Source organism: Rhinoderma darwinii, chromosome 7, assembly GCF_050947455.1.
Source record: "Rhinoderma darwinii isolate aRhiDar2 chromosome 7, aRhiDar2.hap1, whole genome shotgun sequence".
NCBI classification, from domain to species: Eukaryota; Metazoa; Chordata; class Amphibia; order Anura; family Rhinodermatidae; genus Rhinoderma; species Rhinoderma darwinii.
This window is the reverse complement of record NC_134693.1, coordinates 40,384,351-40,398,919: the sequence shown is the minus strand read 5'-3', so window position 1 is coordinate 40,398,919 and position 14,569 is coordinate 40,384,351. Positions and strand designations below refer to the sequence as shown.

Sequence of the window (14,569 nt, the reverse complement as noted above, 5' to 3'; positions counted from 1 at the left end):
CCACTGTTGTTCCACTTGTCATTTGCTTGAGAAAGGCTCTAGTGGATAGAGCTGAAACGTCGCACTTAGGGTTAATAAAGTACCCTCTTTTTCACTAAATCCGATGGTGTGCTGCCTACTCTTTTGATCGCTGTAGATATTGAGAGCTTTGGTCTGCTCCCTGGGGCCTGCACCCACACTCTTCAACCGGTGCTGCTGGATCCTTTTTTTGTTTCTGTATATATATATATATATATATATATATATATATATATATATATATAATTTTAAAAAATTTTGTTGTTTCAGTGAAAGTGTAAAATATTATATTTGGCAGAAATAATGCCTGAAATGATGCAGTCAAATAGCAAAATGTCCAGCAGTGAGAGGGTTAAACAGATTACATAAATTAATATTTTTTTTTCTATCCTGTCTTTATAGTTAAAAATGTTCTATCTGGATAAGAATAGAAAGTATTTAGAACACTATACTGGTGCATGAAAATCAGTTTATCACCATTTTATAGATTGTGTCCTTTAGTATTATTTTTAAGGGTATGTTCACACGGCAGCCTCCATTACGGCTGAAATTACGGAGCTGTTTTCAGGAGAAAACAGCTCCGGAATTTCAGACGTAATGGCAAGTGCAGGCGCTTTTCGCTGCGTCCATTACGGACGTAATTGGAGCTGTTTTTCCATGGAGTCAATGGAAAACGGCTCCAATTACGTCCCAAGAAGTGACAGGCACTTCTTTGATGCGGGCGTCTTTTTTACACGTCGTCTTTTGACAGCGGCGCGTAAAAAAAATGACCGTCGGCACAGAACATCGTAAAGCCCATTCAAATGAATGGGCAGATGTTTGCCGACGCTTTGGAGCCGTATTTTCGGACGTAATTCGGGGCTAAAACGCCTGAATTACGTCCGTAAATAGGGTGTGTGAACCCAGCCTAAGAGTTAAAATGAAAATTAGTTTAAGTTAGGCTAACAAATTCAATGACATATTAATATTACTAACTATGACATGAGGAAGATAAATTAAGTCATAAGTAACTTTCTATTGGATGAATAGCTAGTTATGTCAAAATAAAATGTTTATCATGAACTAAATTTGCAGTCACCACTTAATTTTGTTCTCAGTATCATTAGCACATCCAATAACTCAATGCAAATATATGTGTTCTATACATCTCTTCTACCTACGTGCTCCATCTTGTGGTCGCTCTGTGTTATTTTTCGTTTCGGAAACGGTCTGTTTTTCCACTACTGTTTGTATAGGCGTGGTTGTCGATCTACACAAAGGAAAATGATAGATTATTTACAGAAAATCTAACATATTGCTGCAATATCCAACTTTCAGAAACACAGTGGGTATATATCTGTTTAGTAATTATAAAGTTAAAAATAGATCAATTTAAATCAGTTATTCGACTGTTGTTTTGCAAAAATTAAAGTGTAACTGTCATCTCATAAAACTTTTGACATGTCACAGTGAGATATCAGAAGTTTTGATGTCGGTGTGCGGGTGCTGACACCCCCACTGATCGCTGAAACAAAGGGGCAGACGAACTCAGCCGAGTGCAGTGCCCCTTCAGCTATAATGGTATAACTTCTACTTGTAAAGGATCTGCCAGGCACTACGTCTGGGTATACTCCCAGGATTAATCAGTCGACACCTGACGCCAGACCTCTGAGACTGACACCTGCTCCCACCAATCAGGGTGGCAGGCTCAGGAGTGGGAGAGCCTATCGTGGCCTGGTCAGTCAGAGTTAGCTCCGCCCCCTGTCCATTTATACCTGCCGTTTTCTCTTCCTCCTTGCTTGTTATTCTTCTTGGATTCCTGGCCCCACTGCTGCCTTGCTCCAGCCTGCTTCTGCCTTGCTTCAGTTCCGTTTATCCTGCGTTGCTCTGCCCCTGGCTTGCTTCTGCTCCGTGCTCCCGTTTGTATACTCCACTACTTCCTGATCCTGACTGGCTCATTCATCGCTCCGTTTCCTCGCGGCGTTCCGTGGGCTACTGTATTCCCTTGCGTGTTCCCTGTTTGTACTCCCTTGCACTTAGACAGCGTAGGGACCGCCGCCAAGTTGTACCCCGTCGCCTAGGGCGGGTCGTTGCAAGTAGGCAGGGACAGGGCGGTGGGTAGATTAGGGCTCACTTGTTCCCTTCACCTCCTTCCTGCCATTACATAATAACAAGCCCTTACCTAGTCTACCATTTCTTCTACGCTGACGCTATCATGGACCCCCTTGAGACCCTGACCCAGCAGATGCAGGGCCTCTCCCTACAGGTCCAGGCCCTGGCTCAGAGGGTCAATCAGTCTGACGCTGCCTTTGTAGTACCCCTCACCTCACCTTTAGAACCCAACCTCAAGTTACCTGACCGATTCTTAGGGGACCGTAAGACTTTTCTCTCCTTCCGGGAGAGTTGCAGACTTTATTTCCGCCTAAGACCTCACTCCTCAGGTTCCGAGAACCAGCGGGTGGGTATCATTATATCCCGACTCCAGGAAGGGCCCCAAGAGTGGGCCTTCTCCTTGGCTCCTGACGCCCCTGAACTTTCCTCCGTTGATCGGTTTTTCTCTGCCCTCGGTCTAATTTACGACGAGACTGACAGGACTGCCTTAGCCGAGAGTCAGCTGGTGACCTTACGTCAGGGTAGGAGACCTGTTGAGGAATACTGTTCTGATTTTAGAAAGTGGTGCGTAGCTTCTCGGTGGAACGACCCGGCCCTAAAGTGCCAGTTTAGGTTAGGATTATCTGACGCCCTGAAGGATCTGCTGGTTAGCTACCCCTCTTCTGACTCCCTAGACCAGGTTATGGCCCTAGCAGTACGACTGGACCGACGTCTCAGGGAACGTCAGCTTGAACGTTTCAATGTTTTCCCCTCTGACTGCCCTGCGATTCCCCCCGAGGTCCCGTCTCCTCGCTCTTCCACGGAGGACTCGGAGGTACCTATGCAACTCGGGGCCTCCATGTCCCCTCGACAACGTAGAGAGTTTCGCAGGAAGAATGGTCTCTGCTTCTATTGTGGGGACGACAAGCATCTACTGAACACCTGTCCCAGGCGCAAGAATAAGCAGCCGGAAAACTTCCGCGCCTAAGTGATCATCGGGGAGGTCACTTGGGCGCACAGGTATTTCCCGTTAATACTAAACGCAATAAGATTTTGCTTCCCTTTCAGGTCTCGTTTGCTGGCCGGTCTGCCACTGGCAGTGCCTTCGTGGATTCGGGCTCATCTGCTAATATCATGTCTGTGGAATTTGCTATGTCTCTAAAAATGCCTTTTATTGATTTACCTTATCCTATCCCGGTAGTGGGTATCGACTCCACTCCTCTTGCTAATGGTTATTTTACTCAGCATACTCCTGTTTTTGAACTCCGTGTTGGCTCCATGCATTTGGAGCAGTGCTCTGTACTGGTGATGCAGGGATTATCGTCCGATCTGGTATTAGGTCTTCCCTGGTTGCAGCTGCATAATCCCACGTTTGATTGGAATACTGGGGATCTCACCAAATGGGGTAGTGATTGCCTGATGTCATGTCTTTCGGTTAACTCTATTTCTCCCCGGGAGGAGGTAAACACGCTTCCTGAGTTTGTTCAGGACTTCGCTGATGTGTTTTCTAAGGAGGCCTCCGAGGTGTTACCCCCTCATAGAGATTACGATTGCGCCATCGATTTGGTGCCTGGTGCCAAGCTTCCTAAGGGTAGGATATTTAATCTTTCATGTCCTGAACGTAAAGCTATGAGGGAGTATATCCAAGAATGCCTGGCCAAGTGTTTCATTCGCCCCTCGACTTCTCCTGTAGGTGCTGGCTTCTTCTTCGTGGGGAAGAAGGATGGTGGTCCTAGGCCGTGCATTGATTATCGGAACTTGAATAAGGTCACAGTAAGGAACCAGTATCCCCTTCCTTTGATTCCGGATCTTTTTAATCAGGTTCAGGGGGCCCAATGGTTCTCTAAGTTCGATCTACGGGGGGCATATAACCTTATCGGCATCAAAGAGGGGGATGAGTGGAAAACTGCGTTCAACACGCCCGAAGGTCATTTCGAATACCTAGTCATGCCCTTTGGGTTGTGTAATGCCCCTGCCGTCTTCCAGAATTTTATTAATGAAATTCTGAGAGATTACCTGGGTAATTTTCTTGTAGTGTACCTTGATGACATACTGGTGTTTTCCAAGGACTGGTCCTCGCACGTGGAGCATGTCAGGAAGGTCCTCCAGGTCCTTCGGGAAAATAATCTGCTTGCGAAGACCGAAAAATGTGTGTTTGGGGTACAGGAGATACCATTTTTAGGTCAAATCCTCACTCCTCATGAATTCCGCATGGACCCTGCCAAGGTTCAGGCTGTGGCGGAATGGGTCCAACCTGCCTCCCTGAAGGCGCTACAGTGTTTTTTGGGGTTCGCTAACTATTACAGGAGATTTATTGCCAACTTCTCGGTCGTCGCTAAGCCTCTTACGGACCTCACTCGCAAGGGTGCTGATGTCGTCCATTGGCCCCCTGAGGCCGTCCAGGCTTTTGAGACCCTCAAGAAGTGCTTTATCTCGGCCCCCGTGCTGGTTCAGCCCAACCAAAGGGAGCCATTTATTGTGGAGGTTGACGCGTCCGAGGTGGGAGTGGGGGCCGTCTTGTCCCAGGGTACCAGCTCCCTCACCCATCTCCGCCCCTGTGCTTACTTCTCTAGGAAGTTTTCGCCCACGGAGTGTAACTATGATATTGGCAACCGCGAACTTTTAGCCATTAAATGGGCTTTTGAAGAGTGGCGTCACTTCTTGGAGGGGGCCAGACACCAGGTAACGGTCCTTACTGACCACAAGAATCTGGTTTTCCTAGAATCTGCCCGGAGGCTTAATCCTAGACAAGCTCGTTGGGCACTATTCTTTACCAGATTTAATTTCTTGGTTACCTATAGGGCTGGGTCCAAAAATATTAAGGCTGATGCACTGTCACGTAGTTTCATGGCTAATCCTCCTTCTGAGAAGGATCCTGCTTGTATTTTACCCCCTGGTATAATTGTTTCTGCCACTGATTCTGACTTAGCCTCTGACATCGCGGCTGATCAAGGTTCAGCTCCCGGGAACCTCCCTGGGGACAAACTGTTTGTCCCCCTGCAATACCGGCTAAGGGTACTCAGGGAAAACCATGACTCCGCTCTATCTGGTCATCCTGGCATCTTGGGTACCAAACTCCTCATTACCAGAAACTATTGGTGGCCTGAGTTGCCTAAAGACGTTAGGGCTTACGTCGCCGCTTGTGAGGTCTGTGCTAGGTCCAAGACCCCTAGGTCCCGACCTGCGGGCTTACTACGTTCCTTGCCCATTCCCCAGAGACCTTGGACCCATATCTCCATGGATTTTATCACCGATTTGCCTCCATCTCAGGGCAAGTCGGTGGTGTGGGTGGTAGTAGACCGCTTCAGCAAGATGTGCCACTTTGTGCCCCTTAAGAAACTACCTAACGCCAAGACGTTAGCTTCTTTGTTTGTGAAACACATTCTGCGTCTCCATGGGGCCCCAGTCAATATCGTTTCGGACAGAGGGGTACAATTTGTTTCCTTATTTTGGAGAGCTTTTTGTAAAAAGTTGGAGATTGATCTATCCTTCTCCTCCGCCTTCCATCCCGAAACTAATGGCCAAACGGAAAGGACTAACCAATTCCTGGAACAATATTTAAGGTGTTTCATTTCTGACTGTCAATTTGATTGGGTCTCATTCCTTCCCCTCGCCGAATTTTCCCTGAATAACCGGGTCAGTAACTCGTCAGGGGTCTCCCTGTTTTTCTGTAATTTCGGGTTTAATCCTAGGTTCTCCTCCGTTTCCCCTGGTTGTTCTAATAATCCCGAGGTAGAGGACGTTCATCGGGAACTGTGCACAGTCTGGGCCCAGGTTCAGAAGAACCTAGAGGCGTCCCAGAGCGTACAAAAGATTCAGGCTGATTGTAGACGTTCTGCTAACCCCCGGTTTGTCGTCGGGGATCTGGTGTGGTTGTCGTCGAGGAACTTGCGCCTTAAGGTCCCGTCCAGGAAGTTTGCTCCCCGATTTATTGGACCTTATAAGGTCATTGAAGTCCTCAACCCTGTATCCTTCCGTCTGGAGCTGCCCCCATCCTTTCGCATACACGACGTCTTCCATGCCTCCCTCCTGAAACGCTGCTCCCCGTCCTGGTCCCCCTCGAGGAAACCTCCTGTTCCCGTTCTCACCCCTGAGGGGGTGGAATTCGAGGTGGCCAAGATTGTGGACAGTAGGATGATCCAGGGCTCCCTCCAGTACCTGGTCCATTGGAGAGGATACGGGCCGGAGGAGAGGACTTGGGTACCTGCTCGAGATGTTCACGCTGGGGTATTGATCAGGAGGTTCCACCTTCTCTTCCCCACTAAACCGGGTCCTCTTAGTAAGGGTCCGGTGGCCCCTCATAAAAGGGGGAGTACTGTAAAGGATCTGCCAGGCACTACGTCTGGGTATACTCCCAGGATTAATCAGTCGACACCTGAGGCCAGACCTCTGAGACTGACACCTGCTCCCACCAATCAGGGTGGCAGGCTCAGGAGTGGGAGAGCCTATCGCGGCCTGGTCAGTCAGAGTTAGCTCCGCCCCCTGTCCATTTATACCTGCCGTTTTCTCTTCCTCCTTGCTTGTTATTCTTCTTGGATTCCTGGCCCCACTGCTGCCTTGCTCCAGCCTGCTTCTGCCTTGCTTCAGTTCCGTTTATCCTGCGTTGCTCTGCCCCTGGCTTGCTTCTGCTCCGTGCTCCCGTTTGTATACTCCACTACTTCCTGATCCTGACTGGCTCATTCACCGCTCCGTTTCCTCGCGGCGTTCCGTGGGCTACTGTATTCCCTTGCGTGTTCCCTGTTTGTACTCCCTTGCACTTAGACAGCGTAGGGACCGCCGCCAAGTTGTACCCCGTCGCCTAGGGCGGGTCGTTGCAAGTAGGCAGGGACAGGGCGGTGGGTAGATTAGGGCTCACTTGTTCCCTTCACCTCCTTCCTGCCATTACACTACTCTTTTCGGCTCCTCTTGGAAAGACGGAGTTAGCTGAAGATGAACTCATAGACTTTTATGAGCCCGTCATCAGCTAACCCTGCCTCTCCGAGAAGAGCCGAAGTTATACTATTACAGCCGAAGAGGCACAGCGCTCGGTTGAGTACTTCTTTCCCTTCATTTTAGTGATCGGTGGGGGTCTCAGGGCTCGGACTTCCACCAATCAAAACTTCTGACATGTCACTATCACGTCAACATTTTTCTGAAATGACAAATACTCTTTAGGGCTATTTTGTGCATCAAAGTAGAAAAATTGAGCGGGAATCCCAGGTGCACAAATGCACAGAAGGATAAGTCTTGCATATTAGAGTCTGCAGTTTGAGAAGTAGATGCTTTACAGGTCCTCAGTTGTCAGCATGATAACTGGCCCCTATAAATTACAGCATTTGAAAGATGTCCCAAATGAGAGGTTGGAGTGCCATTCTGGACCCTCTGACATGTTATAATAAGGCTAAGTAAACACTGTATTTGCAGTGTACTGTATGTCGTAGGTATACATCAGGAAATACAGCTGATGTATACCTCCAACAGAAGCCTCCGATATTTGCCACTGTATCGAATATGTCAACCATTTACTCCCATTCTAATTTTTTGGGGGATAAAAAATCGCGTAGTTGACTACGCTACTCAGGGCAGTTAAAAAAAATGCATTCCGTCTATTGGGCCCTATAGATAGGTTCGGTGTATGCGCCGGAACTTTTCTCACATATGCTGAACCTACACTGGAAACGCAGTCTGAACACAGTCTCACATATACCCTTTAAATAGTAAACAAAAAAAGTACCAGTGCCAACTGCAACAGTACAATTGCAGTACAAAAAAAAAATGGGCAAAAGGGTGCAGACATTGGATGACTGAAGATGAGTAGTATGATAGGACACGTCTGAGTTTCAGGTTTCAGGATTAAGAACTTATGTGAGACATAGGACAACTGAAAGGATGCTTGAGGGGGGCTTCATGACTTCTTTCAAACATTGCAGAGGAATTGGTGAAGGTTTGCTTCGGTGCTGGTAAGGTGTGAAATTTACACATTGTGCAAGAAATAACGAACCAGAAAAGTCACCACTTTATATCATGTGCATATACACACACATATATTCAAGTATAATATGAAATCACCGTGAAAATTTTGTCATGGGAGCTTTAGGTACGTAGACAAACTTTTCCAGATGCACATTTTTAGACTCACTTTGCATCTGCATCTAGGAAATAAAATATGAAATATTATAGAAAAAACATCCGTATATGACTTTTAAAACCGAAATTAACACATGCAAAAATATTAGAATTTCAAGTTGACGGCAGTTTTGAAGCAATTATATTATGATATACTCCCTTGTCGATATTCTGGTAAATTGTATCTTTTCATTGTTTTGTTTCTTTGGGCCATTTTCAGTGTAAGAGTAATTAAGATTAAGCTTTATTAAGATTATAGTTTTTTTTATTAATTACTCTAACATCATTAACTTTCACTTTGATGTGAATGACTGTAAATGCTGGAACTGCAGTGACATGATCGACCAATCAGATTGAGCAGAGTATGTTAGGGGACATGATCGACCAATCAGCTGCTAAATTCTGTATTCTAACAGGGCTGGACAAGTTCATGCATCCAGGACGACTGCAGTGTAAATTACTGAAATCCCTGTCACATAGTGCAGAATATAATAAAAACAGGATTATGGTGACAGCCACTCTATAATAAGGCAATGGTGCTCAGTTTCTTTAGTGTTGAGCACAGATCCACTATTCCACTTCTCAACACAGTAAAAGCGGATGTCACATATTCATGCTGTCCTGTCTGAGGGCAGCATAAAGTACTGACAGACATACTGATTTTAGTGTAATCAGTAATGTACCGCAGTTTAGGAGAATTTACACTTTCTACTTGCGGCGTGTATCTGGCAATTTAGGGCTTGAGTCCAATGATATTTAAATATTTATGCTCTCCCCACCCTCCACCCGCTGATTGACACATTTCTCCCTATGCACAGTAATAGGCTACATTACTAAATACGCTGAAATCAGCGTGTCTATCACTACTTAATGCTGCCCTCAGACAGAAGGATAAATATGTGACATCCACTTTAATTAGTCAGATGTTCATCACTGCTGGATTTTTGTGGTTGGCAGCCTTGTACCTTGCACACCTCATTCTTGGCGCCGTTACAGCAGGATTGCGGCTGTCTACTAAGTCTGTTGCTCCTCTCTTTATCGCGTGGGCAAAGTGGCAGTGATCATGCGATCAGATTGATGGGCAGAAACCAGCTTCACTCTAATTAAAACCAGCCTTGGACAGATGGAAGGAGTCCAAGACCAAGATAGAGGCAGTCACCACCGCCAAATGTAAAATGCTGGTTCCTGCCCAACCTATTCATTTGTATGCCTAAGCCCAGGCGAGAGAGGTGAGTCTCTTTAGGCTAGGGACCCATTTGTAGAGGTCGTCTTGTTGTGACAAATAGGCTCACACTATTTAATAAAAATGTGCTCTAAGCACCACCTATTTATAAATATAGTTAATATAGCAGTAATGTAATATGAAATAACACATATATGCAATGATTGCGTATATCTTAGCACTTGCAGGGTGCTGCTGTATCCTTGTGTTTGTATGCTTTCTCTTGCACCTGCACATTTATTCACTTTGTTAGGCTTCTTTCACATCTGCATCGGGACGGACGTTGTCCCCGTTGTGTAAGGTCTCTGTCGTATTGACGGAATGAATAGCGCAATCGACTACAGTATCAAAATGACGAAACCCTTGCACAACGGTGACAAACGGAAACTATTTGCACCGAATCCGAATCAATGGTGATGCAAACGGAAACCTATGGTTTCCGTTTGTTTCAGTTTGGATTCCGTTCATGGGCTCCCCTGACGGAAAGCTCAGACGGAACCCATGAACGGAGTCTCGATGCAGATGTGAATGAAGCCTTAGGAAGTGCTGACCAACTTTTTTGTTTTGCATTATACTTTAATGTATAAATAACTAAACTGTAGTATTTAAAAATATAACTTCAATTCTTTAACTTTTTAATACAAAAATAGACCCATATACAAAGATCATGTACAGCTGGAAATATGTGGACTCATTTGTCATTGTTAAAACGTCTATTATATGGAGCTTTGCAATATTTTCTTAAAATTATTATAATGCAGCTTTAGTCTTTGTTCTAGATCACCATTCTTTTATCGTTCTGAATTAATGGAAACAATTACTGCTCTGCTGAAAGATACTGAGCACAGAGACATAACATGAGGGACGTCTCTACCTCATAAACATCAGATACCCGACTCATGCTGTTGTGGATGCCACAGTGGGGGTCTGCTTTTCCGCATAGCACGCTAGCTGCTCTCTCTGCATGACGTTAGTTTAACTATCCCAGCTAATGTAAGATTCATTAAGTAATCCATGTGCTGATGTCGCAAAAGCCATTTTATGTAATGACATGTTCTTTGAATTTTCTCATCCTGCCTTTTTGATCATGTTACCTTTAGTCTCTTTACTGGTGGAGCTGATGAAACTGAATTTCGACTCCTTAGATCACTTAGATATGAAGAGAAGTCTGAATTAGTTTTACTGTCAGCCTTATAAGAAACTCCAGTTTTACCTGTTATTTGTAAATAAACAGATTATATTTTAATATGTTAATGCCAGTCTGTCTCAGTTTGTAACTAGAATATCTAAAATGGTTTAAAAAACAGAGTGCACCACCAAATCTTATAATTATATCAATTAATTCTACTTCTACAAACCTCAATATTGTCCCTGCCTTACAGACTATATTGCAGGTACATTGTCAAAAAAAGAACAACACCTTATTTAGAGGAACACATCCCTGCTCCACATTTATATTACTGCAGCGTTTATACGGGCAAATATAGGCCGTGAAAATGAGCGCCAATCAACACGACAGCTCGTTGGTCGGCGCTCGTTTGCTCCTTTCACAAGGAGCAATGATTGGTTATTTATGGGGACAAGAGATCGTTACTATGATTGTTTGTTCCCATACATTTCCATCATGTCGGCACCAAATCTCCCTGTTTATACAGGGAGATGTGGTGCCAACAACGATATTTAGTGCTGCATAAAAGACGCAACCAGCCGATGAATGAGCGTTTGCTCGTTCATCAGCTGATCGTTGCCCTGTTCCATATGAACGCTTGTTTGCCCGATCGTTGGCCCATGTAAAAGGTCCTCAAGTCAGGCTATTAATGTTAATGAATTTACTTATCTGCGCATGTCGATGGACTTATATTTTGAAACGTCTTCTTAACCGCGCATGCCCAGACACTTTGTCTGGGGAAATTTGGACTGTAAACTATTACAGGAAGAGGCTTGTTGTATCTATCGGATCAGTAGTTTGAGCCCTAACGGTCTAAATGAAGGCTTTACATTTGTGGCCTTCCTCTGAGATACCTATTTTGTATTTGTCTTATAATGCAGTTAGCTATCCTGCCATTCACCATGTGAAAATTCCTTCCACTATGTGAAAACATTGAATTATTATTATAATTTTTTTAAATATTTCTCTGTCAGTCTATTTTGGATTAAACCACCATTATTGTTCTTTGGCGGCATATTCTATCTTCTCCTTTTTGACTCAAAATTATTTTGAATATCAGAGGGAATTGGCCCCATTTGGCCATTATCAGTCCATATAGGTATTTATGGAAATGCTCCTCTGAGTCTTCATATTTACCTAAAGGTCTCATTGATCGGCGCTCGTTTACACGGCCCATGTCGGGTCGTGTAAAAGTGCCTTAACTGTCCGGGCATGCGCAACTAAACAGACATATCAAAATCTAAGTCCATTGACATGCGCAGATAACCAAACTTGGCTTTTGCTTATCTTTAAAACGCATGCGCCGGATGAATCACCTTATTGGATAAACAGAGAGACTTTTGATTGCTCGAGATTTAAGTCCATCATTTTGGAAAGAGGTTTGACCCTTCATAATGATTTTGATTTGCCTAATGAAATGTTTCTCCCCGATGACGTCAATAAATAGGGGAAGTTTGATGATCACCGCCATTGCCCCCTCAACCCCCTGAAGACGCTACTTATGTTGCGAAAAATGTTGGGGGGGGGGGGCTAACCATGTTTTAAAGAGGCTCTGTCACCAGATTTTGCAGCCCCTATCTGCTATTGCAGCAGATAGGCGCTGCAATGTAGATTACAGTAACGTTTTTATTTTTTAAAAACGAGCATTTTTGGCCAAGTTATGACCATTTTCGTATTTATGCAAATGAGGCTTGCAAAAGTACAACTGGGCGTGTTGAAAAGTAAAAGTACAACTGGGCGTGTATTATGTGCGTACATCGGGGCGTGTTTACTACTTTTACTAGCTGGGCGTTGTGCATAGAAGTATCATCCACTTCTCTTCACAACGCCCAGCTTATGGCAGTGCAGACACAGCCGTGTTCTCCAGAGATCACGCTGTGTCGTCACTCACAGGTCCTGCATCGTGTCAGACGAGCGAGGACACATCGGCACCAGAGGCTACAGATGATTCTGCAGCAGCATCGACGTTTGCAGGTAAGTCGATGTAGCTACTTACCTGCAAATGCTGATGCTGCTGCAGAATCAACTGTAGCCTCTGGTGCCGACACGATGCAGGACCTGTGAGTGACGACACAGCGTGATCTCTCGAGAACACGCTGTGTGTCTGCACTGCCAGAAGCTGGGCGTTCTGAAGAGAAGTGGATGATACTTCTCATCAGAAAGCCCAGCTAGTAAAAGTAGTAAACACGTCCCGATGTACGCACATAATACACGCCCAGTTGTACTTTTACTTTTCAACACGCCCAGTTGTACTTTTGCAAGCCTCATTTGCATAAATACGAAAATGGTCATAACTTGGCCAAAAATGCTCGTTTTTTAAAAATAAAAACGTTACTGTAATCTACATTGCAGCGCCGATCTGCTGCAATAGCAGATAGGGGCTGCAAAATCTGGCGACAGAGCCTCTTTAAATACAATGCAATTCTCTGGCAGTCAAATAGAATTTACTATTGTTAAAGCGAACTGCAGCCGCTTATTTAGACAGTAATAAAAATTGCTGTGAATTATGGCACCGTAGTATTAATCAGACATTTAGTGTCTGCAAGTTACCATTCTGTGAGTTTACATTGATCCTTTTAACAATTGTGTGGTGCGTTATTGTTCTTGAATAAAGGTTAGATTTTAATAAAATATTTCCACATAACGGGTAGTTGGGAAATAAGGCTTTTTTTGCATTTTTCAGTTAGATGATATAACTGTTCCACTTTTATTTTCAATATACCAGATTCTAAAATTCTAGTAAAATCAAGGCTAGTTTTAACTTGAAACAAATTGTTAGTAGGCATTTTTTTTTTAAGTAAAAGTCAATAATGTTAATAATGGAAAATGTTTTCTCCTAATCAGAGGTTTGGTATTGTTTGTGCAATTCCCTTTCCTAGTCAGCAAAATATAGGTATGATAAAAATAAAGCAGGTTCCATGGGTGTCATCAGAAACTTACAACATTCATGTCCACAAGCTTCCTTGTGTTTGCAGTGATGGTTGCATTCTCTCATTCCTGTTTTTATTAAGGGTTGCAAGCTTCCTGCATTTACTGAAATAAACAACATAATAAATTAAAGTTTGTAGGTTATCAAATAAATAGACAGTTTATACATAGAAAGGTTGTGAGTGACTTTTCAAACTTTGGGCAACATATGTATGGTCAGAATTTCAACATTTTCCATGGATCTCATACTAATCATTTTTACAGGTAAGACATTTAAAAAAGAATGTAAATGTAATTTATCAGACAGCACGGCACTGCAAGGAATATTTGGTTGAATTTAGAAAGAATAAAGCTGCCTATAAACAATACATAAAGGTCGTTGGACAATCTTATGTGCAAGTGGGTATCCGGAAAGTCCCCCAATGGCAGACATGGGGAATAATGGCGATCAGGCATATTGGATTTTAATATGCCCAATCTTTTGTTTTGCCAGGAGATAATGCCCTTTTTAGAGACGTCTGGCAGACGTTTGTCTACCTCTCCCCCATAATATAAACAGGCAGGCTCAGCCTAGTCAAGCATACATATTTATAAGGTATGGGGAGATAGCAGTAACCGAACCTTTCGTAAGAAAAAGAAGATTATCAGTTACCTGCCGTACATACACTGAATCAAATGGGCATCAATAAGGTAGAGTCATGGAAAACTATTTTTACCCCAACTCTAGCTATGAAAGTTAACATTACTGTCTTTCCAAATGTTTTCTTTTGTTATATTAGAATAAATTATGATATGTCTGTCCAAGTTAGGCTTCGTTCACATCTTAGTCAGGGTCCCGTTCTGACGTTCTGTCGGAGCTTCCCGTCAGAACAGGACCCTGACTGAAACTGACAGAAACCATAGGTTTCCATTTGCATCACCATTGATTTTAATGGTGACGGATCTGGTGTCAATGGTTTCCGTTTGCCTCAGTTGTGCAAGCGTTCCGTCATTTTGACGGAATGAATAGCGCATTTGACTACGGTAATTAGTCCGTCAAAACGACGGAACCCTTGCAC

General features: G+C 44.0%; 1 protein-coding gene across 4 annotated transcripts in view; it reads right to left on the bottom strand.

Annotated features, from left to right (window-relative positions):
- HFM1 (helicase for meiosis 1) overlaps window positions 1-14,569 on the bottom strand; it is a 181,811-nt gene that overhangs the window by 28,971 nt on the left and 138,271 nt on the right. For 3 of the 4 annotated variants that reach the window (XM_075833227.1, XM_075833229.1, XM_075833228.1), the window contains exons 31-34: window positions 13,524-13,616; window positions 10,510-10,628; window positions 8,137-8,219; window positions 1,179-1,267 (exon numbers count right to left, since the gene is read on the bottom strand). In XM_075833227.1, coding sequence (XP_075689342.1) covers window positions 1,179-1,267; window positions 8,137-8,219; window positions 10,510-10,628; window positions 13,524-13,616 — 384 coding nt within the window. Of the gene's footprint in view, window positions 1-1,174; window positions 1,268-8,136; window positions 8,220-10,509; window positions 10,629-13,523; window positions 13,617-14,569 lie in introns of all 4 variants that reach the window. The other variant, XM_075833231.1, reaches the window with a different exon arrangement.